Below are 25,050 nucleotides of genomic sequence, written 5' to 3'. Positions count from 1 at the left end.
CAGTATATACGGGGTTCTGTACTATCCGCGGTTTCAGGCATCCCCTGGGGGATATCCTGGACCATATCCCTTGCGGGTCAGGGGGGCTACTGTACTTGGCTACATGTTGTCATTCCTTTGCTCTTGACGTCATTTACACCCATTGTATCAAGGCGGCAGCGAAGGGCACATCGTTTGGAAAGTCCAGCACGGCTGGTTGAGCAGAGACCATACCTCCCTCTCCTCCCAGGAGGCCGCCCCACTTTGACACTGACTTGTCCCCCAACTAGCAACCGTCCCACCGACTGGGAAAGGGGTTCCCTCCGTGTGCACGTGCAGGGGCGCACCTGCAGCGGGCCGCCTCCAGGTGTAAAGGGAAAAGGGTCCTGGAGGGAAAGAAGCCTCCAAGTCCGTGGAGAGAGGAGATCGATCACTCGGGCCTCCACTTGCCGAGCCTGTGCGAGCCGAGACGCGGGGATCGGCTGGGCATGCCTGGGCGCGCGGAGCCAGGTGGGAGGCGCGGGGCGGCCGGGCCGGGGGCGCGAGCGCAGGGGCGGGGGCCGGGGAGCGGGGGCCGGGCGGGCCCGGAGGATGGAGCCCAGATGCCCGCGACCTGGGAGGCAGAAGTGACCCTGGCGGTCGCGCAGATGGGCGTTCTCTGTCCTGGCAAGCGTGGCCGATGCAGTGGTCTTAAAAGCAAAGGACCTGGGATACTCAAATGGTCCCTTTTTAAAGAACGGACCATTTCAGCTTTTAAAGAGAGGTCTTAGAAATTACCCCTTGCGGGGGGGGGGGGGGGGTCACACGGACGTTGCACGTAGAGCCTCGGTGTCCTGTCCCAGGCCCAGGTTTTTCCTGATCGCAAGAGATACTGCCATTGCATGTTTTAGAGCTTACTTTCCCCCTCTGTTTTGAGTTTGTAAAAACGTTTTTACTCCACGTGTTTTATGTTGCAGGAAGAAGCGATTGATTAAACAAATACCATGACCTCAAATAGAAGCCCGCTTTTTGTTACTGCAAGTCAGGGGATTGAACGTAAACCATTGCTCTCTTCTCCCCTGTGTTTTATTACTTGAAACACCCCGTTTTCCGAATGCGCATGATGGCAGAAGGGAAATCCCCTGCGAGAAAAAGACCCCGTCGAAGTTTATCAAGCAGCAAACCTAAAAAAAATGAAGCTAACTCTATTGTTGTGTTTTTCAACAATGCACCACCTGCTAAACTTGCCTGCCCCATTTGTAGTCAGATGGTGCCCAGGTACGACTTAAACCGGCACCTTGACGAAATGTGTGCTGACAGAGGTGACATCACTGCAGCTAAGCATGTCGGCGTAAGGAATGCAAATGTGTCCACAGTAGATTTAACCAGTAGTGCCGTGGAGAAGTCCTCACCACCAAAGACAAATTTAAGCCCTGGCCAAAGTGATTCAGCAAAAATAGGTGTAAAACAGCAGACCAGCCCCTACTTTAAAAGTAACGATGACGTGGTACGCAAAAATCAAGATGAGCTGAGACACCGTAATGTCAAAGTCATTCCTTTGGGAAGCCTGTCATCTAAATTGTCTAGAAGATACATAAAGGCAAAAAGATCAATAGATAAGAATGAGCCGTTTGGCAATCATAGTCCTCAGAGGTCTTCAGGGGTTAGGATAATTGATAACTATTCAGGGACTGAGGATAAGGAACAAACTTTGGAGAACAGTTCTCAGAAGGAAAATCTATTTACCTGTGAGTCTCTTAAGGAACAGAGTACCCCTGAACATAATGTAGAAGGCACGAAAATAATGGAAACTGAAAGCCACAAGGTTACCCAGGAATGTGTGACACCAACATTCACCCCTGCCTTGTCAGGTAATGCTCCCCGGTTACTTTCACCAAATGGAACTCTTGGGGCTAAATTACCGTCTACTTCAGAGGACACTTGTGCAGAGCAGGAGAGTATCAAAGGAGTGGATGGTACAGGTGTGGAAAAATGTGAGGCAGATCGTGGTGAAGATAAAATGACTGCTGCTTCAGAAGTTACAACAAAGTTGTCAGATCGGGAGGCAAAATCTTATAACTGTACCCATGATGCTTCTAAATGGAGTAACATCCAAGAACTTCTAGAAGGCGACAGTGGCTTAAAGACTGAAATCACTCACAGAGTTCCTTTGGAGCAGGGGTCCAGCTGTGACGTTCCTGGTAAAACAATTCCAGACACACCTTACTACCTTCGGAGTTTCCTTGTGGTGCTGGGAGCTGTATTTGAGAATGAAGATGATAGGACCCTCTTTGATGAACAGGAGAAAGGCATCGTAACTAAATTTTATCAATTATCAGGTATCTTCAGCCTATTTGCAAGTTTTTGTTTCCCCATTTCCTGTCCTGATTTGGGCCCAGATGACTAGGGGGGGGGGGGTCAGTATGGTTTTGAGAAGCCTTTGGGAGCACTCATGGGAATCAGACTTCTACGTGTTTCCCTTAGAGAAGGATCTGAGGATAAAAGAGACGAGATTTTTGTGCCTGGTAATGTCTGTTCTCGCAGTATCCTGCCTTTAGATGTATATGGCAGGTCCTTGAGTAAGGTTTCGTTCAACATCTTTTCATTATAACATGGGTGGGATGCTGTAGGAACTTAACTTTTTTTTTTTAAGGTTTTAAGACTTTTTTTTTTTGTAGTTTTTTATTGGGGAGTATTGGAAAACAGTGTGTTTCTCCAGGGCCCATCAGCTCCAAGTCGTTGTCCTTCAATCTAGTTGTGGAGGGCGCAGCTCAGCTCCAAGTCCAGTCGCCGTTTTCAGTCTTTAGATGTAGGCGGTGCAGTCTACCATCCCATGTGGGAATTGAACTGGCAACCTTGTTGTTGAGAGCTCGCGCTCTAACCACCTGAGCCATCCAGCCACCTCACCGGCAGCTCAGCAGCAGCTCGTTGTCTTTATTCTAGCTGTGGAGGGGACAGCTCATTGGCCCATGTGAGAATCGAATCAGCAACTCTTGTTCAGAGCTCGCGCTCTAACCATCTGAGCCATCCGGCTGCTCCGGAACTTAACTCTTGTTTATATCAATTAGCATGTGATGAAACTGGTTTGTTATACTTCTTTTTGCTCAAAGTTGCAGAACCTGTGGACGACGTTAAGTGAGGTATTTGATGGTTGTAAGACAACCTTTTCCAGATTGAAAAAATACATATAGTGCACCTTAGAAAAAGTGTTCTTTGCATTTTGAGCCTATCATCATCAAGCTATGGTTAGATTGTTTTGTTGTTTTTGCACCCCATTTCCTCAAAAATGAAAGTAAAGGAAAATACAGGAAAAATAAGCCATGGTACATTGAGGCATATTTTTTCCCCAGCCATATTTTAGGTGCCTGGACTCTGCCCTTTAAAGTCTGGGTGTGGAAGAAATGGAAACTTTCAAGCTAAATTGGTCCATTTAAAAATACTAGTCTATGCCTCCACTCCTTGGCAGCCAGCGGTGGCTCTAAGCCGGTGGTGCAGGTTGGGAACAAAAGCCACCATTGTGACAGTTGCACTGTCAATCCAAAGGGTCACGGTGGCACTATGGAACTGAGTCCCTGAGGTAGGAAAAGCTTGCTTGGGGACCACACTGATCTCTAGTAATATGTAGCCAGGTCTGACGCCTCGTGGTTAAAAAAAAAAAATCCTGAACATTACACTAATGTTTAAAAAAAAGCCTTTTTTTTAAATTCACACAGTGGAGTCACTCATCTTTGGCTGGGTGCTGGTTGCGTTCATGCGAGCACTTGAGTAGTCGGTATGGCTCTGTGCTTCCATCGAATTGAGAAATATGGCCGGTCTCCCTAGTGCAGTTCTGCATATTCTCGTGTATTGCTCTCCATGGAGAGTCTGTCTGCTAGTAACTGCTCCTGATCACTTTTGACGCTTTAAAGGAAAAGAAGTGTTGAGAATTTAAAAATATATAATTATACCATTTTAGAGTTGGCAGAAATTCAGTGATAATTTGGGAAATGGGGAAACTGAGACCAAATGGATTCATCAAATAGCGTGGCTGGGATGACCGAGGGAGAGAGATGGCCGCCCTACCCAAGCTAGACAGTTTTGGGAAAATCTGTTGGTTGAAATTATCTTCAACCAAAAATAGAATGATGCATATTATACTGAAAGCAGAGAACAAAATAAAAACTGGAATTCTGGGTAGGGCTTCTCTGAGGGAGTGGAAATGGTGGCTAGAAAACGAGGAACCCCGATTCACAGAAGTTTTAACATGGTCAATAATCATTTCCAACATTGGAATTTTTTTTTTTTTTTAATAGAAGAGAAAATAGAGTCTCACTAAGGTTCGGTGACTTTCTCATCATTTAGAAGGGGCAGAACTGGCCCAGGGCTTCCATTCTGGACATTCTTCTTACCCTTTGGTGAGAGGCACATGCAGCAAAGTCCCCATGGAGACTTCCTCTATGAAATAAGTTACATCTCCCAAAGGAACGAAGAGATTTTCTTGGCAGATGAGTTGAGGAAGCGTGTGTGTTTCTAATACCTCAGTCTTAAAAAGTAAATGATATTTGTATGTTGTTTTTGAGAAGAAAGGTAATATTTCCCCCCGGTTTTTCTTCACTTTATTGCAGCCAGTGGTCAGAAGTTATATGTAAGACTTTTTCAACGTAAATTCAGCTGGATTAAGACGAATAAACTGGACTATGAGGAGATTGCCGCTGACTTAGTACCTGTGATTGGAGAACTGACGCAAGCGGGCTTTCTGCAGACAGGTATGCTCAATCGGAGGAAAGGCAAAATGAAAATAGGACACGAGGAAGTACATAGCTGCAGAACGATGGTGACACTGGTATGGTGCCATCGCCTGGTTGGTGCCTGAGAAATAATAATTATGTGTGTATTGTTCTTTTTAAATGGAGTTTTTAAGCTTCGGGCACTCAGTATTCATGTGATGCTAACGCCATTGTTAGCCTGGGTTCAGACGATGAGGGTAACGGAAGAGAGTCTGCTATTTTTTTTTTTTTTTTAAGATTTTATTGGGGAAGGGGAACAGGACTTTATTGGGGAAAAGTGTGTACTTCCAGGCCTTTTTTCCAAGTCAAGTTGTTGTCCTTTCAGTCTTAGTTGTGGAGGGCGCAGCTCAGCTCCAGGTCCAGTTGCCGTTTCTAGTTGCAGGGGGCACAGCCCACCATTCCTTGCGGGAATCGAACCGGCAACCTTGTGGTTGAGAGGATGCGCTCCAACCAACTGAGCCATCCGGGAGGCAGCTCAGCTCAAGGTGCCATGTTCAATCTTAGTTGCAGGGGATGCTGCCCACCATCCCCTACGGGAGTCGAGGAATTGAACTGGCAACCTGTGGTTGAGAGCCCACTGGCCCATGTGGGAATCGAACCGGCAGCCTTCGGAGTTAGGAGCATGGAACTCTAACTGCCTGAGTCACTGGGCCGGCCCCGAGTCTGCTATTTTTTTGACTGTCACTGGTTTAGGACCATAATGTCACCTCGGGGTAGGTATGTGGATGGGTGCCACAGAAGATGCCACTCAGCCTTCCTCAGCTGTCTCTTTCCAGCAAGAACCTCCTCATCATATGCAGATTCCTCTTCTCTACGACAGAATAAAGCTGGTTTGTGTGACGCTGATATTGCCTCTGAAAACTTCATTGACCCCCCACATGCACACGCACACAGGTCTTAGTTTCTAAGTTGGTTGCCTCAAGAATTGTTTGACTAGAGATGGGGGGTGGCCAATTAGTTCAGTTGGTTAGAGCATGGTGTTAACACCAAGGTTGCCGGTTCAATCCCCACATGGGCCACTGTGAGCTGTGCCCTCCTAAAAAAAAAAAAGAATTGTTTGCCTTAACGCCTGTGTGAACACTAGGTAACCCTGGTTGTCTCAGCAGCAGCATTCAGGAAGCACCTACCTATACCGAGCACAATGTTGCCCTGGAAGCTTAAGATAGAAGGACAATAACAGATGTGAGTCTTGGGTTCACGTTAGACTGAAATAAGCAAACCAAGCCAGAGCCAGAAGTTTCCTGTGCTGCAGAGTGCAGGGGAAGAGCCGGAGTACAGGGAGTCAGAGGCAGGGAGGCCTGAGTGGGTGAGTGATTAGGCCGTGGGGCCCTCCGCGGACCAGTGCTTCCCACACATCAGTGCCGTCAGGTGCCGGGGAGCTCGCGTCCCCGTCTGCCTGCAGATCTGGTGCAGATTCCATGAATCCACACATCGTATGCCGGGTGAGCCTTCACCTCCCTGGAAATAACCTTTGAGCAGCAAATCACAGAATCCCAGTGGCTCCCTTGCTGCAGGCAGCCGAGCCCACGATCTGCACAGCCTGTGGTTGTGGCCCTGGCTGTCTCTCTGCTGCGGCACAGCTCTCCTGTGTGTCCTTGACATGCCGCGTGCACACCAGTCTCCCAGCCTTGTATTCACCGCCACATAGATCACCCCTCATTTCATCATCTCTGCTCCGTGTCACCTCATCAGATTTGCGTGGCCACCCTGCAGAAAGTCCAGCCTCCTGCCACGTTCACGTGGCCTTGCCCAGGTTTTCAGGTAGCCGTCGTCACCACCGGACATATCTGTGTATTCGCGTATTTATTGTGGGAGGAGGTGTGCGCCTGTGGAGAGGAGTTGGGTGTTTGGTGCACTGTGCCCGGGCCAGGGGGATTCTGGGGCGTGTAGTACACCCAGCAAGTGTGCTCTGAACAGAGGAAGCAGCACTGCCCGAAGCTGGGTCGCACTCAGCTGAGTGCCGTGGATTGAGAGTGGTGTCTGCGTCCCACACTGTGTGACACGTACAGGTGTAGTGGGTGAGTGACGCCGTGGAGGAGCTGCTGCCAGAGGCCTGTGGGGAGAGGGGAGAGCTGATGGTCAGCTGGCTCCCACCTGGTTTGCAGAGGTCCCTTTGGATGTTTATAATTTGGAATCGCGAATACACCAGCGAGCTTTTGAGGAGGCCAGACCATCATGGCCACCACCTGTGTCTATTTTATTCACATTTTCCTTTCCTTTTTAGTGAGAAGTTGTAACTTCTCCAAGATGTCCATTTTCCCTGTCCTTTAGTGATTGGTTTGGCAAAAGAAGATCTCTAGGAGAATTTCCTTTCCTTTCCATCTAAACCAAGCTTCCTTCTTCTTAAAGTAAATCAAGCTAGAAAACAGACTCTTTAGCACTGTTGGTAATTGGTTTTTGACCATTTCAGAATCTGAGTTGCAAGAGCTCCCTGAAGTGCTGGAATTACTTTCTGCTCCTGAACTGAAAACCCTCGCAAAGACCTTCCACTTGGCGAACCCCAATGGACAGAAACAGCAGCTGGTGGAGACCTTTCTCAAACTGGCCAGACAGCCTTCAGTCTGCACGTGGAGCAAGAAACAGCCTGGAGTCGGTGCAGTGATTTTAAAAAGGTCTTGTAGGCTGTTGTTACAGTAAAAACACTTAAAATGTGGATGGATCGTGCATATTAATTTATAATAGATGGTACACGTTTTTGAATTGTCATTGCTTATTTCATTTGCAATTAGATTGAGAAGTCAGGAGAGCCCTCATTACAATAGCCTGGGTTCCTTCTCGGTTTATTATTGATAATTCTTATAATGCCATAGTAATTTCTAGGACCAAGAAAAATCAGGGATCAGGAGAATAAAGGCAAGAGGCCTTTGGTAAATTCTAGTATTTTATTATTCAAGAAAAATGCACTTTTAATGACCGTTCTTGCAGGATTTAAGGGTAAAACTATTCAGTCAAATTTTTATTTTAGTAAACTTTGTTGAAGTGTAATCCGTCAATTTTCATATGCAACTTTTCTTGAGTTTAAACATAAAAATTTACCACAAACTGTGGGTAGTTTCATTTGTCCTTGTGAAGCCCTTGAACGGTTTCAGTTTGAGAAAGATTGTAAAAATTTAGAATTTGTGTCTTCTGCCCAAGTTATTTATAAAACAACTGTATCAACTTTAGTCTGGGGTTTTAGCCTGGATTTCAGTCTGGGAACCCACTATTCTAGAGTTGTTGAGGATGAAATAAGATGATGCTTTTTAAAAGGATGTCATTGTTATTTATGTTGTGTGTGTGTGTGTGTGTGTGTGTGTGTGTATTTATATACACACTTGCTCTCACACACAGGTATATCTCAGCAGTTATATGCCAAGAGTCCATCCCTGGCACACACAAATATTAATCTTTAATGAAACATAGTTATAAATATGACACACTGTTAAGAAAAATGTCACTAGCAACCCTTCAAAAAAGTTTATGCCATCGATTTTTTTAAAGTATTTTAATAAATTATATATTTATAGTTAATTGACTTTAGGAATGCAGAATGCTCATCTCTGTGGTATGTTAAATGTCTTCCAAGTCCTTTCCTTACCCAGTGGTATTTCTCAAGTATTTTATGTTCACCTTTTGTGTAACATTTTATAAGCAAGTGAACATCAAAATTGGCAGCCCTCTCAGTGATAGCACTTAGCGTGTGAACAGAAATAAAAGAAATAAGATGAACATTTTTTATCACTGACTGGACTCAAGGCTATTGTAGTTGTCGCTGTCCTTTAAGATTGTCCTTTATTTCTTTATTTTGTTGTCATTGTTCACACCTCCTGAATCCCAGTAGAGAGGACCATTCACTTTGCCGTGTGTGACAATTGCTTCCTTCTGCAGCTCAGAGCGTGGTCCACAGGGCAGCCCTGGGCTCTGCGTGCAGATGGAGGAAGTGGGCACTTTTTGCCAGTCTCTGTAGATGAATGGTGGTGTGATAGGAATCCCACCCCACCCCCTGGCATCTCTGATGGCGGCACCAGAGCCCCCCAGGATGCTTTGGTGCAGTAGCTACTGGGATGGAGAGGAAAGTGTGAAGTCCTCCACTAGGCCAGTGGTTCTCTGCTGGAGTGAGCTTGCCCTCCAGGGGACAGCTGACGCATCTGGAGGCACTGATTGTCATGACCGGGGGGAGGGGTGCTACTGGCATGTAGGGAGTAGAGGCCAGGGTGCGGTTGGGCACCCTGTCATGCACAGGACCCCCCAAAAGGATTATCTGGCCAGGTATCAACAGTGCCAAGGGTGAGAACCCTGTTCTAGATGGTTCCCCCGCTGTGACAGCCCTGGATTTATTCAGACTGCCAGGCCCACCTTGAAAGCATCCAGAATCAAACGGCGTTCACTCCGAGGTTACCCCGGAATGGAGGTGCTCCTGGGGACCTCCACAGCAGAGGACAGCACCAGCCTTGGTGTAAATTCCCGCTGCTTCCTGGTCCACAAAACCGTGCTGCCTTCAGAATGGCGTTTTAGGTGAATAAACCAGGAGCCTTCCAGAAGGACATTTTAGGTGAATAAATGGTCACTCCAGTCAAGAAGTGAGAATTGCTACTGTCAATTAGGTGAAACTTCTGTGAATTTTCCTGGTATTTTACATGTTCACGACCAGTGTCAGCCTCATCCTGCTCTTTGAATGAGCGAAACTGTGCATGAAACAAACCATTTGGAGATAAAATTTCATTTAATCCTCTCCATGTCCCCAGGTGGGGCTCTGAGTCTCAGATTGGTTAAGAAGTGGTCCAGCGTCCCTCAGCTGCAAGTGGTAGATTTGCTTCAGCCTCAGAATAATGAATGCCCCTTATCTTTATTTTAATCTGAAAATAATTTGTAAAATCTGACATCCAAATGAGTAGAAACTGGACAGTTATTCGATGTCATGTATTTCTCAGAGCTAAGGACTTGGCGGGTCCGTCCCTGCGAGTGTGCCCAGGCCCGCGGGCCGTGTTTTCCCGGATCTTGCTGCTGTTTTCCTTGTCTGACTCACTGGATGAGGAGGAGGCCGCAGGCGGCGGGCAGGGCCAGCTTTCTTCTGTGCTGCTGGTCAGTCTGGGCCGAGTGGCGTTTCCTCAGTACACCATCCATCGGAAAACCCGAGTCTTCCAGGACAGAGAAGATCTCATCAGGTCAGACCACGTCAGCTCACTGTCAGGATAGCTGTGTTTTTTTCAACTTACATAAAATGTTTTATTCTTATTTTTTTGTCAGCCTCTTATGAAACTCATAGCCAAACAGTTTTTTTGTTTTTTGTTCTCTTTCTGCCTTACTTGCATACATTTCTAAGACGATAAGGAGAACATGGAAATGTGCTTAGATCCCGGTTGCCAAAAACAGTGAGTTTTGGGCGAGAGCTACAGACGTTTTCCCTGGCTTATGTCCCCATGTAGCTTTGGTAGCATTTTTAAAATGTAGACATTTGAACACACCTGCCTTGTGAATAAATATGTTGTTGGCATGAACAAGCTGTAGGTGAACGTTTTCTTAGTAATACCACCTCCGGTAAAGCTAATACCAACTTGTGTACTCATTCCACACTCATGTACGTGACAGGTTAGTATTCACTGAGTTTATGGACTTCATGAACATTGGTTTGACTGGCAAAGTAGGTTTTAATAAAAAATGGCATAGGTTTTACAGGGGAAAAAAACATAAAAACTTGGATTTCCTAACAAATCCATCTTTTATAAGAAAAATCGATTTGGATTTCCTAAAATGTCACTTCTGACACTTATGACTCAAATGTCACTGAAATTGGTTCTGATATTTGATTTTAGGAAGGTCGTTTAAGTGTTATTTAGAAGGTGCTTTAAAACGTAAGTTGTTGGGATTATTGACTCAAAATAAACTGATTTTAGCCCATTTTGCCTGAGCTATCAGGAAGCTCAATATCTTGTTTGTGTTCAATAGTAATAACATTTTTAGTCAAATCTTCTAATTAGAGTATTTCCTTCTACCCTGTTTTTAGTTGTCTCACGTCTTTTTACCTTTTTGTTTTTAGTGACTTTATGCTTTTTTATTTTGTGGGAATCTACTGTGAAGCCAAATTCCAGTCTCTGTCCTAGGCAACCATGAAACCACTCTGTGCCTCAGTTTCGTCATCTGTAAAATGGGGAGAATATTCCTACAGATATGTGTTGATACATATAAAGTGCTTAGAGCCTGGCCTATCAGGATGGCTTAGTATGTCTTACTATTATTATATCTAAGGAATATTACCTCTTAGTTCTATGATTGACAAAACCATGGTTGACAAGTTCAAAAGTAGGGGGGCTAGGGAGAAGAAGTAAGCCATGTTCTTTTTAGAAAGTACATATGTTATAAATAATAAAAATAATGAAAACTCATTTTGTTATGCAGAGGGCCTACCATCTAAATAAAATTGGACTTAAGTGACTTGAGGTAGAGTGGGTATATGGTACCTGGTATTATAGAGGGTTTGCACATGCTTTTTTAGGTGTGAGTCCAAGTGTCAGAGTCAGTGGGCAGATGTCTTTGTTTTGGTAACTAAAGGGGCAGTGAGAAGGTGTGTGTCTGCAGCTAAGTGGTTTCATGGCATTTCAGCATCGCTGTCTCCCAGAGTGTCCCTGAAGCTATTTTGAAAACCCCAAGTCATTCTCTTAGCGTGGGCAGCGAGCGTCCCTCTAACTAAATGGTCAAATTACCAAGTCTGCGCCTTAATAGAATTCTGAAGTCAGTTCCGTGTTCACGTGGTTGCTGCCAGATGCTGAGTGGGCGAATGACTGAGTGCCCAGACTTGGGCTGATGAGGTGATCTGTGTCACGTTTACATATAGGAACGTTTTATGTCATCACAGCTGTGGACCTTTTATCTTCCTAGTCGGTTCGCCTGTATTAGTTCTTCTAGGCCACTCCAGTGGAGCTATGTGTTAAATTATTATGAGCAGAAAATATAAATCGTTTAATTTTTTCAAAAACACACTTTTGCCTGTCAGAAGGAGACCTAGTGGTCTGTAGACAGTTTCTATGTAAGTGCTCATTCACGTGTGAAACTTGGATGGCGTGGGTTTTCCCCCCCAGATATGCAGCCGCCACCCACATGCTGAGTGACATTTCTACCGCAATGGCCAATGGGAACTGGAAAGAAGCTAACGAGCTCTCTCAGTGTGCCAAAAGGGACTGGAACAAACTGAAAAACCACCCTTCCCTGAGGTGAGATGTTTTTTTAGGGTCCTGTTGAAATTTACTTACTAACCACGTTGTTCCAACCACTTCAGGTAATTTTCTTCAGGAAGAACATCCTTCTTTTGTGCTGTGGTCAAACCAGCCATGCAGTTGAATTTCTTACTCGCTTTGCATAGAGTCGAAGTGCAGTGCAAATTAGGGGAAATGTCAAAATGTTGGAAGGGACTTTTGTAACTCAGACCCCTGTGCAGCAGACATTCAGACAAACAAACACTGGGCTTTCGGCTGCCCTCCGTGGTGTCTGGCTCCCCGGAGTACGGGTCCGCTGAGCTCACATGTGGGGGGAGCCAGCAGGAGGACAGAGCTGTGGGAGGCGTGCTCAGTGCGTTCTCTCAGTGGAAGTTCAAGTGGGCAATATTTTGCAAAAAAAAAAAACTACATTCAACATTTACCTTAAAAGTTCAAGGACACAGCACATGATACCTCACGTGTTTTTTTTTGGTTTTCTAGGTCTTCAACGTATTCTGTATTTGTTAAGAAATTTTTCCTTTACTGTTACCTAGTGATGAGAAAAATTAGTATTATTAAATATCTCTTCTGATAGAACATTTAGGAGATAACGTTCATACAGAAATGATACGGACTAAAAAACTATAGTAAGGAAACGGCCTTTACTGTTAAGGAAAAAAATAATTGAATGTTGTGCCCGTATTTTGTTTGGGAGCATTCTGTAATTCGGGCAGCAACTTGAGCCATTTTTCCTCACAGGCCTTTCTAGAAATGAGATAACCAATGTTAGCCTATGATGTGCATGTACACCAAGGATTTTCTCAAGATAATTGAGGTAAATGTGTTAACATTTCTCAGCCCAAGCAGCAAAACAAATGGTTAACACAAGTTAGTACATGGCTTTCTTCATTAAAAAAGAAAAGAAATCCTACGTGTTTCCCCAAAAATAAGACCTAGCGGGACCATCAGCTCTAATGCGTCTTTTGGAGCAAAAATTAATATAAAACCTGGTCTTATTTTACTATAATGTAAGACTGGGTCTTATATAAGACCAGGTATAATATAATATAATACCAGGTCTTATATTAATTTTTGCTCCAAAAGACGCATTAGAGCTGAGGGTCTGTCTAGATGTTCTTTTCGGGGAAACACGGTAGCCAGGAAGTTGGACCGCTATAGCTGAGAGGCTGGTAGACTTCTTCTGTCAGAAGCCAGCTGGTCAGTGTTTTGGGCTTCGCAGGCCACATGGCCTTGTGCTGCAACTACTTAACATGTGGGCACATGGCACTGTGCCCACATAACATCCAGCTTATTGACCGAAATACTGGTTCCGTAGAATTTTCACATGCACGGAGTGATATTCTCCTTTTGATTTATTTTAACCATTGTGAACACCATGGTGAGTTGGCAGGACATACAAAGTCAGGTCCTAGATTTGGGCCATGGTTTGCTGACTGACTTCCAGTTGTATGACCCGCTGTTGTCACCTCACTGCCCAGGTGACCCAGGAAATGATGGCTGCCTGTAAGCGCGTAGGTCTGTGGTGTAAACTACACAGCTGACAGTGTTCACAGAATGCCTTTTTAAAGGATAGAAGTTCAGTGTGCTGTCCCTTCCGTGATTGTCTTCCGGTAACTGACCCCATCGTCTGTACCTGTCCATCTAGGTACCATGAGGACCTCCCTGTCTTCCTGCGCTGCTTTACCGCTGGGTGGGTTTACACGCGCATTTTGTCCCGGGCTGTCGATATCTTCCAGCGACTCCACATGTATGAGGTGAGAGCATGGGCCTGGACGCACACGTCCACGCTGAGCTGGGGCGGAGAGCCATTTCCACGTATATGGTCAGCACATAGCTGCACACTGAGCACAGCCTGCCGCTTCCTGCGTTGGGGACCTGGCGGGAGGCGCCCAGCTGCTTTGTGAGGTGACACACGCACCAGCACAGCCTGGGGGTCAGCTGAGCCCGAGTCTCTGCCAGGAGGCCGTGTGGGATGGGCAAGGCCTCCAGAACCCTCTGCGGGGGACCTCACATCTGCTTGTGGTCCCCTGACAGCTGTCATGGGCCGTCTGGAAATAATTTGGGATCACAAATCCGGGATTTGTTCCTAAGTTTCCTTACACTAAACACTGTGAGATTGCTAGAGTGAACTTTTCTTACGTTGAAGTTTCTGGGTATTTTACAGGGGATGTGCTGAAGCAGGTTCTTGACCTGGACCCACAAATCCCAAGACAGGCCATGGGATGGGCTTCGGGGAGTCTGTGACCCTACCAGTGTGTGTACGATTTTCCTCAGGAGAATCATTAGGTGTTTCAAGTTGCTCCATGAACCACAAAACACTGGACAGTTTATGCAAATCTAGACCAGAAAGTCCCACTGTTAAGGTACCCTGTCTGCCCCAAATTCCTCACACGGGGGTCGTGACCTGCTGGGTTCCCAGAAGCCATTGGGGTTCCAGCCCTTGGCCAATGCTCGCCTGCCTCACTGCATCCTGAGTGGCCCTGGGCCCGTTGGCTTGGTTTGCAGAAAATGTCATGCAGTGTTCACAGTTGGCAGGGGACCTGGGTGAAAAGGAGGGACGCGTCAGGGAGCTCAGGCCCACTCCATTTTGGGATGGAAAGATATGCTTTGCAAATACACATTGCCTATGTCGTTTGTGTTTTTGGTCTAATGAGTTTCTTTTATTGTGACAGGAAGCCGTCAAGGAACTTGAGAACCTTTTGTCCCAGAAAGTGTATTGTCCTGACAGCAGGGGCCGATGGTGGGACAGACTAGCTCTCAACCTCCACCAGCACTTGAAACGCCTCGGACCGGTCAGTATTCAGTAATTCCACAGCCGTTCAGTGTACTTTTGTATCAATTTAAGAAGTAGAGCAAACTCCTGATACCTAAAAATCTAAATGTCATTAGACATTTATTTTTTTAACACTTGTCTCTTGCCTGTGATCCCCCAGCCCCAGAAGAAATCAGGAGGGAGCTAACACAGGCACTGTAGTGGGGGCGGGACCTGTGTCGTCCCTGCACTGATTTGGGAGACGGGGGGCAGCTGGACTGTGTTGGAATTCAGGAATTAATCTAAGAGTTACCTACCGTGTTTCCCCAAAAATAAGTCCGGGTCTTACATTAATTTTTGCTCCAAAAGATGCATTAAGGCGTATTTTCAGGGAATATCTTATTTTTTCATGTACAACAATCTATATTTATTCAAATACAGTCATGTCATCATCTTCTGGAACATCGTCATAACGTACTAAATGCGTCCGTCTGGCTGACGATCTTAACTGGGGCTTATTTTTGGGGAAACACGGTAGGGATCAGGAGAGTTAGCCGTCTCCACCCTCAGCAGGTGCGTTCAGGAAAGGTGCCGCATGGGGCCTCCAGGCAGCAAGATGGATGAAGGATGTCCCTTTCCTTATCTCACTATAGGGACGTTACTGTCCCTGTCCCTCTGGAAGTATTGTGCTTTGCTTTGCTCTTGGAAAATACTGTCTGAGTAACCCTGAGCTGAGCAGGATGCCTTCTCTTCCGGCCACCGGTGTTCTCTGTGGCGGGGACCCTGTGAGCCTCCGTGGCCGGTGTCTTCTATGGCGGGGACCCTGTGAGCCTCCGTGGCCGGTGTCCTCTGTGGCGGGGACCCTGTGAGCCTCCGTGGCCGGTGTCCTCCATAGCGGAGACCCTGTGACCCTCCGTGACCAGTGTCCTCTGTGGTGGGGACCCTGTGAGCCTCCATGGCCGGTGTCCTCCATGGCGGGGACCCTGTGAGCCTCCGTGGCCGGTGTCCTCCGTGGCGGGGACCCTGTGAGCCTCCGTGGCCGGTGTCCTCTGTGGTGGGGACCCTGTGACCTCTGTGGCCCAGAAGGAGGCCCCTGAGGGCTACTGTGGCCACCCGCAACAGTGGCTCTTAGCGTGGCTGCCTGAGGTTTACCCAGCTCCGTGCCAACCTTGCATTTGCCATGAGTGGAGGGGCTGTGCCTCTGTGATGTTTTTCCTGGTGGCACATTAAGTGAATCAGGGTGATGCAAGGTGGAAAATTAACCATGGGTGTGGATCTATGACAGACTGTTTTTCTTGACTTAAGCTGAAAAAGTGCCTTGTTACCTAAAGGGCGTCTGGCCACTGAAGGCTGTTTTCTCTCGCCGATGTGGGTGTGGTGTGTCCTTACCTCTCGGTGTTTGTTTAGCTGAAATAGCAAGAGAAGCATCTGCCAGCCCATAACCAACATGGAGAAAGGCTGTGTTTAGGTCGCTCCTTTCACTGAAATAAAGGTCCAGTAAAGGCTGGCAGCTTTCCCCCTCACCCACAGTTCTGCTAGTCAGAGCGTCTTTCAGTCCCAGACGTAGACAAGCCACGGAGCTGATTTTCGAGACTGATGGAAAATCTTAGTTCCTTTTAGCCTTTTCCAAAGATCTTACCGGCCACACTCACAACCATCATTATTTTGTTCCCGGATGTGTTCTTCCCATCATGTCCAGTGAAGAATCTTCGAGCGGAGTGCCTATCCCTGCAGAGTGCTGGCAGCCGGCCATCCCCTCCCCGCCGGCCCCACCGGCCCTGCCCTGGCCAGGCTGGCACGTGGCTTCAGTGTCTCTCTCTGTTCTTGATTCCTTGTCACCACTCCACTCCTGATGCCCTGATCCTTCGCTGATTTTCAGGGTGTATGTGTTTACTTTTTATTCTTTTATTGTAGTACAATACATAGAACATAAATAAAACTTGCCATTTTAACAATCTTTAAGCAGGCAATTCAGTGGCATTAATTCTGCTCAGTGCTGTGCTGGCATCACCACTCCACTTGCACACGCTTTCCTCACTGCACACAGAAGCCCTGCGCCCGTCAGCAGATCGCCCCTCACCTCTGATCTCGTTTCTGCTTCTGTCAGTTCGCCTGTTCTGGACATTCCATATCAACAGAGTTACACGCACTGGTCCCTCTGTGACTGGCGTATTTCACTGAGGTTCGTCCCCGTTGTAGCAGATGCCAGAATTCCCTTCCCTTCAAGGCCGCCTGATACTCCATTGTGTGGACGGACCACATCTATCGAGGGACACGGGGGTCGTTTCCACCTTTGGCAATTGTGAAAATGCTGCCGTGACGATGGCTGGACAAGCGTCTGCTCCAAACTCTGCTTTCCGTTCCTTTGTACGCATGTCCAGAAGGGGGGCTGCTGGCTCGTGGGAGGGTCCCGTGTTTATCTTTGGGAGGAAGTGCTACACTGCTTTCCACGGTGTTTGGGTCATTTTTACATGAGGTTCCAAGGATGGGTTCCCCCCAGCCCTGCTGACACTTAACTGTTTTCCATTTTTCCAATTACAATCATCACAGTAGGTGTGATGTGGTGTTTAGTGTGGTTTTCAGTATTTTTGTTTATTTGTCCACCTCTGAATAACCTTAGGAAATTCATTTAACTCTTCCAAACCTGGGCCTCTTCTCCTGTCGGAGAGGACTCTGGGCCAGCTCTGTGAGTCTCCTGTGTGCGAGAATCACCGGGGAGCCCCGAGGTGGTCACGTGCCCGGGCTCTGGCCTGGAGAGGTCACTCTGGCTCAGGGTGGGGACACAAGCCTTCCTGCACATGTCCCCAGGTGATGCCCCCATCTTTCTGTCCAGCTTCCTCTGGCCCATGATCCAGGGGTGTCTGACTTCTCGGTCCTTCCGGGGTATGGCAGCTGAGATGTACCTCATCCTCTCATAAAACCGGGACGTTGCGTCAGACACAGGCCACAGAGTCAGATGTTTGTAGCGGGGGCCATGACGTGTGTGCAGTGAAAGTGTCAGAGTGAGATCTACGCAAAACTCTGTCTCCGGAGCTGCTCTGTCCATTTGCTAATTGGACAGTTGAAATAATGAACTAACTGGGGTTTCCTGTCACATGGCATTAGTGGATGCCCCCGCAGGGTCTTCCCAGGTCCTGACATGTGACCGTGTTCTTTGCCAGGCTATTCAGTGCATCGCAGAAGGGCTGGCGGACCCCGAAGTCAGGACAGGACACCGCCTTTCGCTTTATCAGAGAGCTGTGCGTCTGAGAGAGTCCCCGAGCTGCCAGAAGTACAGGCAGCTCTTCCGTCAGCTGCCAGAAGTAACTGTGGACGATGTGAAACATGTAAGCCCATGCCCGTTGGGCACTCCGGACTCAAATGCGTTTGCTAGGTTTTTCCTGAGTGGAAGCAGCCTAAGAACGGTTTTTAGTGTGCATTTTCTCTTGCACTGGGGAAAGCCTGGTGCTCCCTGGGGACAGTGGCTGGGCCATAGCTCCTGTTTTCTCACCAGTCCTACCAGGCTGGGCTGGCTGGCGGGTTTGCTCATGCCCTGGGTTGAGTGACTTGCTGTAAAACTCCCAAGTCAGAAGCTTTTGCCTGCTTGGTCAGGGTGCCTGGAGGGCAGCTCTGGGATCCCTGTCCTCCCCAGGGGCCGGGCAGTGACTCGTCCACACCCTCACAAGTGCCACAGCGCAGGTCACCCTGCTAAGAATGGGTGGCTTCCGGGGGCATGTGGGAAAGTGTGTCCTCAGACACCAGAGTCGGGCTTGCATGTGTGTGGCCGACATGAGGCCAATGGGTCCTCCTGCTGCCGCTGTCTCAGGTGACGATCACGGGCCGGCTGTGCCCGCAGCGTGGGATGGGCAAGTCCGTGTTTGTGATGGAGGCCGGAGGGGCCGCCCCGGCCACAGTCCTGTGCTCCGTGGAGGAGCTGGCACTGGCCTATTACAGACGCAGTGGCTTCGACCAAGGTAACGCACAGCATTTCTCCCGGCCACCCGGTCCAATGATGCTTTGTCCCCCGTCACCCCTCCGTGCTGTCCCCAGTGGGAGATGCTGCTGACCTGGGAGGCTATGGAAATGAATTTTGCTGTGGCAGTTCAGGGTTGTCTCCTCCCATTCGGCCCGTGTCTGCCATTTAATGCCCGTGAGGGACAGCGAGCTCCGGAGGGACTTAGGGGCGCGTGGGGCTGGGGTCACGCGCAGAGCTGTTGGGCGGGGGTACGGGAGGGCCTGGGACTCCCAGATGGATGCTGCTGCTAGCAGACCTGTTAGGGGAAGCGGGACAGGGAGCTGAGGGCAGTGAGTCCTGTGGTCCCTGCTGTCCTTTGAAATCACAGAGACAGGGTGCAGGGACCAGGGCTGGAGCAGAGGGGAACCCCCACGCCGCTGCTGATGGGGGCTCTGTCCCGAGTGTACTGTCACGTGGGACCCATGCGTGGCCGCCTGGCTCCTCACTCTGTGTGGCACTGTGACCAGCCAAGGAGGGGTCGTGGTGCTCAGCGCCTCCTTGGGCCAAGGCTGTAATGTGGGGAGAGCGGCGTCCCCGTGGCATGTGTGGTGAAGGGCAGAGGAAGACTGGGAGGCAAAGCCCAGCCCTTGGTCCCGCTCGGACTGACATGGCCTGGGGGTGTGACTGGCCCCTGAGGTCATTTCCCCAGCAGCATGGTTGGGGGCTGTGTGAGAGTTAGTGTGTGTCTCTGAGGTGGAGGCTTCCTGTGAAAGCCCCGAACGGTGGGAACTGTTCCTGCCACAGCAGTGGGACGCTGGCCCGGGGATGTGGGTGGAGACGCCACCTGCTGGGTCAGGGCACAGGCTCCTGGGTGCTTGGCCTCCTCCGTCACACCCCTTCCGGAGGCCGAGGGACGCCCAGCAGAGCCCCCCGGGGATTCTGGGCCCACCCAGACCCACGAGTCCAGCTCCACAGCCTGGGAGGGAGTCTGCTTCTATTTACTCATTTTTTAAACACGCTCCTTAGATTTTTCACTACGCTGAGAACCACTGCTGTGAGGATCTGAGATGTGCATTTGAATTTTCCCACGATTCCTGCCCTTAAATGAGGCTTCTGTATATAAGCAATATAATGTCAAAAAAAATGAGCTAGGAATGGTGAAACTGGCACTTGCGTTTGAATCTAAAACATTTCTATTATTTCCTTCACACTGAGTAGGCAGTAGGTTCTGGGGGTGGTTTTTAAGAATGGAAAGAACTGGTTTCTTGTGTGTGTGGCTTTGCCTTAGGCATTCACGGGGAGGGCTCCACGTTCAGCACGCTGTACGGCCTGCTCCTGTGGGACGTAATCTTCATGGACGGGATACCGGACGTCTTCCGAAACGCTTATCAGGTACCCGTCAAATCCCTGGTCCCGGGCACGGGCTCGGTCGGCGAGCAGACACTTCTGCACCTTCGCGGCGCGTCTGCTTCCATCGGAAGCCTATCTGTGACCATGGTGCTAATTCCACTGTCAGAATAGCTTTTAATTTAAACATTCATGGAGTTTAAAATGTAAGTGTGTTAGGTTTAAGCCTGACTGACCTTCGACATTCCGTGTGACACTGGTGTGTGAGTGTCAGCCTGCTGGGCCCGGTGCCAGGCGCTCTCACCTGCCACGTGTCCACTGAGTCACTGATTTCTCCTGGGGCCTCTTCCCACACGCCATTGAAGACCCGGGGTAATAAATTGCTTTCATAGTAGATTCCTTAGATTTCTTTTACATCTATTGAGAAAGAGTCCTGATTTAATTGTCTCGGCCGGTTTCCCGGTTCCGGGACACTGAGCAGTCTGGTGCAGGGGTCCCGGGGCACAGTCTCAGCACTTTCCCTTCATCTCAGGCGCTCCCCCTGGACCTGTGTACAGACAGCTTCTTCGCGAGCAGGGCGCCGGCCATCGAGGCCAGGCTGCAGCTCATCCAGCACGCGCCCGCCGAGAGCCTGCGAGCCTGGGTGGCGGCCACGTGGCAGGCCCAGGAAGGCCGAGCGGCTTCCATTGTCAGCTGGGAACGCTTCACTTCTCTTCAGCAAGCTCAGGTGGAAATCTGCATGCAAGATATACACTCTGCACACAATCCCAGATGTGTATATGTGTGTATATGCATGCATGCACGTGTACACATGTGCACATGTGTATGAGCACACACGTGTGCATGCATGTATGCTTATATACACATGCACGTGTATGCATTCGTGTGTGCTTCCATGTACATAGGTGTGCATATACATGTATGCATGTGCGTGCTTCCATGTACGTGTGTGCATATACATGTATGCATGTGTGTGCTTCCACGTACGTGTGTGCATGTGTGTATATGATAATACCCCAGCCCAGATGCCAGTTACTGATGGGAAATGTCAGGGCATAAAACAAACCCCAGCTGTCCCTCCCCCCCTTAGTTGACAGCGTCCCTTTGCCTGACCCATGACCCCTGGCAAGGAGGACACCGTCCCTGTCCCTGGGGCACTGGCCTCCATACGTCATCGCTGCGTATTCCAGCATGCCAGTTACTAATTCCCTCTTCCTCAGCTGCTCCCAGGATTTTCCCGCTGGGCAGGGGTGATACCTGGCCAAGGACAGCTGGTGTCGCAGAGCTGGCCAGTGGGGATGGTGGCCGGTGGCCTTGGGGCCCCAGCACAAGTATCAGAGCAGCACCTGGTGCCCTATCATCCCCGTCCCGTGATCGCTGAAGCCTCAGGGCCTGTGGCACAAGGGCTGGCTAGTTACGCGTGTGTTCTGTGTTCAGGACCTTGTTTCCTGCCTGGGCGGCCGTGTCCTCAGTGGTGTGTGCAGGCGCCTGGCCATGGACTTTCGACACTGCCGAGGGGGCCTCCCTGACCTGGTGGTATGGAACTCCGTAAATCATCACTTCAAGGTCAGTTGAGCCAAATGGAGAGTCACACCTGTCATTTTATTAGCAACTTCATGAGGGGCCACAGTCTAGGCATTTCCTGCACAGTTGCTGCCCATACCGACCCCCTTGAGAGCTACTGGACTGGGGGCCAGGGTTCCGGGTGGCTGCTGGCTGAGGCCCCTCCGAGCCTCAGTCCGCCCGGCAGCTGCACCTGGCAGCTTGTGAGAAGAGCAAATGTGAACAAGACGGAAGTCACAATCTCTTCCCACCTGACCTGGGAAGTGACATTCTGTCCCAGTTGCTGTAATGGGTTGCGAGGAGCAAGGCACCAGGGCAGCCCCACTCAGCGGCAGGGCTTTCTCAGGCCGTGCACCGGGGGCCAGGGGTGGGGCCTGCTGTTGGAGCTCCCGGGAGCGAGCGCCTCATGTGATGTGACATACGTCAGGCGCCTCCCTCCCTCGCCTCACTCTGCTGCCCATCACAGCTTGGTGGTTTTCTTATGGGTGAGTTTTGAGATGGAGAAATGTATCAGACACATTGCATCCCATCTGTGGTTTGTTTTTCATTCTCTTAGTAGTGTCTTTGTTAGAGCAGTGTCAAATTCTGACAGCCCCATTCACCTGTTCTTCCGTGGGTGGTGCTGTTGGTGGCACATGATGTCTCTGACTGTAACTGTGGATTTGTGCATTTCCCCTGCAGTTCTAGCAATATTCGCTTCAAATATTTTGACGCTCTGGTACTAGATGTATAAACTTTTAGGATTGTCAGACTCCCCTGATGGATCGCCCTCTTTATCATGGAATGAGCCTCCTCTATCCTGTGTTCTTTGCTCTGCAATCTGATGTTACTGTATAGCCACTCCGTTTCTTTTTGGTCAGTGTTTATCTGTTTCCATTCTTTTAACTTACTTTGTCTTCGGATTTGAGATTCTTGTAGGGAGCATATAGTTGGGTCCTTTCAAACTACTTTGACAACCTCTGCCTTTTAATTGGGTATTTGGAACATTTATATTTAATGTGATTATTGTTTGGCTTTAAATCTACCCTCTTGATACTTGTTTTTGTCTCAGTTCCTTGTTCTCTCTTTCTCTTTTTTTCTGCCTTTTAAGACTGCACTTAGGCCTTTGTTGGCTTGCTCATTGTAACTTCCTGTTTTAGTGGGTGCATTAGAGTCTGTCTCTCTCAACCTTATCATCTACCTTCAGTTCTACTAGTCCATGTATAGTATAAAGAACCTTACAACAGTCTCTTTTTGTATTTCCTTTCCCAGCTTCTGTGCTGTGTTCATACATTATACTTCTGTGTTATAAATGCCAATTTTTGTTTTCTGCAGTTGATTAATAATCCTTATACTCACTCACATAGGTGATTTCAGTGCTCGTTACACGTTTGTACAGACCCAGATTTCCATCTCTCATTCTCCTCCTGCTAAAGGCCTCCCTCTAATATTTCTTGAAAAGGACGTGCTAATAATGAATTATTTTGGCTGTGCATGTTTTTAAGCATTAATTTCACCTTTATTTTTGAAAGATATTTTCTCCAGGCAAAGAATTCTGTTGACAGTTTCCTTGTTTCCCTTATTTAAAAATATTGGTCACTGTTTTCTAGCTTGCATTTCTAACGAGGACTGTATGTAGTCTTTCTTCACTCTGGCTTTTCAAAATTCTGGCTGCTTTTAAGCTACTCCTTTTATGACTGATTATGCCTTTAATTATGTTTCTTTCTGTGCTTGGGGTTCATTGAGCTTCTTGGGTCTCTGGGTTTATGGTTTCTGTTAAATTTGAAAATTTCGGGCCATTATTTCTTCAAATATTTATTTTCCCTCTGGGAACTCTAAACATGTTAGGCTGCCGAGTGCTCTGCTTATTATATTCTTTTTTCTATACTTCACCTTGGATAGTTTTTATTGCCGTCTTGAAGTTCAGTCATCTGCCGTGAACAAAACTGATGCAGTTCCTGCCATCATGGAGCTGACGTGTAATGAGCAGTGTGTTACGCTCAACGCCAGGAAGGCTGTTGGACCTTTCTGCCGTGAATGTGAGCTGAGCGATGAAAGACGAGAAGTCGGCGTGTGAAGAGCAGGGGACGTGTCCTAGGCAGGGGACAGCAGGCTCAGGGGCCCTTGGGTCGGGAGGAGGTGGCCTGTCTTAGGAACTGAGAGGAGAAAGGCGGCCTCTGGGCTGGTTACCCAGGGCCAGGTCTTAGTTTTACAGATGATGGTACAAAGTTTGGATTTAATTGCAAATATAACAAAAAGTAATTGCAGGGTTTTAAGCAGGAGAGCATATAGTGCACACTTTCAAACTATTTTTCAATTGCTATGTTGTTTGTGACTTGTCTCGTTTCTACAAAGTAGAAAAATGTCTCAATGAGTTTCCTATCTTGGTTTTATATATGTAAGTACAATGGTCTAGTAGCGTCAGCCACTGAAATCATCTAGTGAAAACTACTGTAGCTGATCTAATGGCTATTCCACTTCAGTGAGACACGAATAACTTTTGGAAACTTCTCTTCCAGCTGGTGGAAGTCAAAGGCCCCAACGACCGCCTTTCGCATAAACAGATGATCTGGCTGCATGAGCTGCAGAAGCTGGGGGCTGCAGTCGAGGTCTGCCACGTGGCTGCGGTTGGCGCTAAGAGCAAACCTAACAGAGCTGTGGCATCGGGAAACCCGGCCACGAGCGAAGAGTTTCAGAATCATGAAGTGTAACTCGGTTTTATTTAGCTTCGATTTTGCTATTGTCAGTAATAAACTTGATGGTAAATTTGGTCTTGGCTTAAATACACTCAGTGATCCTACACAGCAGGTCGTGAGTTTTTGTTTTTCGTGTTTTGTATGTTTTTTTTTTTTTTACCAGATAACCAGTTTATTATAAAAGGATATACATCAGGAATAGCTAGATGGGAGAGATACATAGGGCATGGCACGGGGAGAGTGAGGGGCTTCCATGCTGTCTCCAGGCGTGCTGCTCTTTCCAAATCTCCATCTCGTGAACTTTTTTAAAGGGAAGAACCTTGGTGGCTATTTCAGGACTGGAGACATGTACGTGATTAGACTCACAGCAAAAACCCAAACAAGGAGATTCACAGCTTTTATAAAAGGAGGTACGCACAGCGTTTCTTTCTCGTAAGTATATTGGAAACAGGTTCTTGAATTGATCTAAGTTTTTTTATACTGTTGTGCACACTCAGCTGTTAAAATTCGCTTTATGATTTTCCAAGAAGGGTGTACACAGTTGAAATTCTGATTTCTTTAGGAACTAAACAAATTCTCATGAAGTTCCTTTAAGCTGGTACATCTGCCAGTGCTTGCTCTGCCACCGGCCAAATCACCAGAGGAGTGAGATCGTTATCAAAGGCAACTGGCCCCTTCATCCCTCTGCTTGAGGGCGTCCGTACTGACGGGGCCGGGGGTCGAAACTGGGCTGTGGGTCACCTCTGCTGGGAGACTTTGCGGGGAAGTGGGGAGGGCGCTTTATCAGAGCAAGGGGCCCAGGAGTCAGGGGCGGGGATCCCCGTCTCCCAGAGACTGGTTCTGGGGCCTTCGGGAGATGTTACTC

The 25,050-nt window shown here is 48.2% G+C and overlaps 1 protein-coding gene across 2 annotated transcripts; it reads left to right on the top strand.

Moving 5' to 3' along the window:
- The first annotated feature begins 371 nt into the window (after positions 1 to 371).
- Positions 372 to 24,293, top strand: FAN1 (FANCD2 and FANCI associated nuclease 1). Of its 2 annotated transcripts, none has more exons than XM_019753215.2 (14): positions 372 to 489; positions 936 to 2,297; positions 4,563 to 4,703; positions 7,135 to 7,336; positions 9,635 to 9,868; positions 11,780 to 11,911; positions 13,560 to 13,668; positions 14,587 to 14,706; positions 17,828 to 17,992; positions 18,472 to 18,619; positions 19,889 to 19,992; positions 20,480 to 20,674; positions 21,385 to 21,513; positions 24,009 to 24,293. In XM_019753215.2, exons 2-14 carry the CDS (start codon positions 1,073 to 1,075, stop codon positions 24,198 to 24,200), a joined length of 3,096 nt encoding a protein of 1,031 aa, XP_019608774.2. In that variant the 5' UTR covers positions 372 to 489; positions 936 to 1,072; the 3' UTR covers positions 24,201 to 24,293. The 2 variants fall into 2 exon arrangements, with proteins under 2 accessions (XP_019608774.2, XP_074173989.1); XM_074317888.1 differs by lacking the exon at positions 372 to 489 and adding an exon at positions 529 to 742.
- Positions 24,294 to 25,050: the final 757 nt, after the last annotated feature.

The sequence above is a fragment of the Rhinolophus sinicus genome, linkage group LG13 (assembly GCF_036562045.2).
Source record: "Rhinolophus sinicus isolate RSC01 linkage group LG13, ASM3656204v1, whole genome shotgun sequence".
In the NCBI taxonomy this organism is placed as follows: Eukaryota; Metazoa; Chordata; class Mammalia; order Chiroptera; family Rhinolophidae; genus Rhinolophus; species Rhinolophus sinicus.
Note: the sequence above shows the minus strand (reverse complement) of the source record. Positions and strands in the feature narration are given on the sequence as shown.

Bases quoted from the DNA above. Each gene is read 5' to 3' on its own strand.
- FAN1 (XM_019753215.2), top strand. From the start codon at position 1,073: ATGCGCATGATGGCAGAAGGGAAATCCCCTGCGAGAAAAAGACCCCGT. The intron at 4,704-7,134 runs GTATGCTCAATC...TGACCATTTCAG, and splicing joins AGCGGGCTTTCTGCAGACAG to AATCTGAGTTGCAAGAGCTC. The intron at 21,514-24,008 runs GTCAGTTGAGCC...CTTCTCTTCCAG, and splicing joins CCGTAAATCATCACTTCAAG to CTGGTGGAAGTCAAAGGCCC.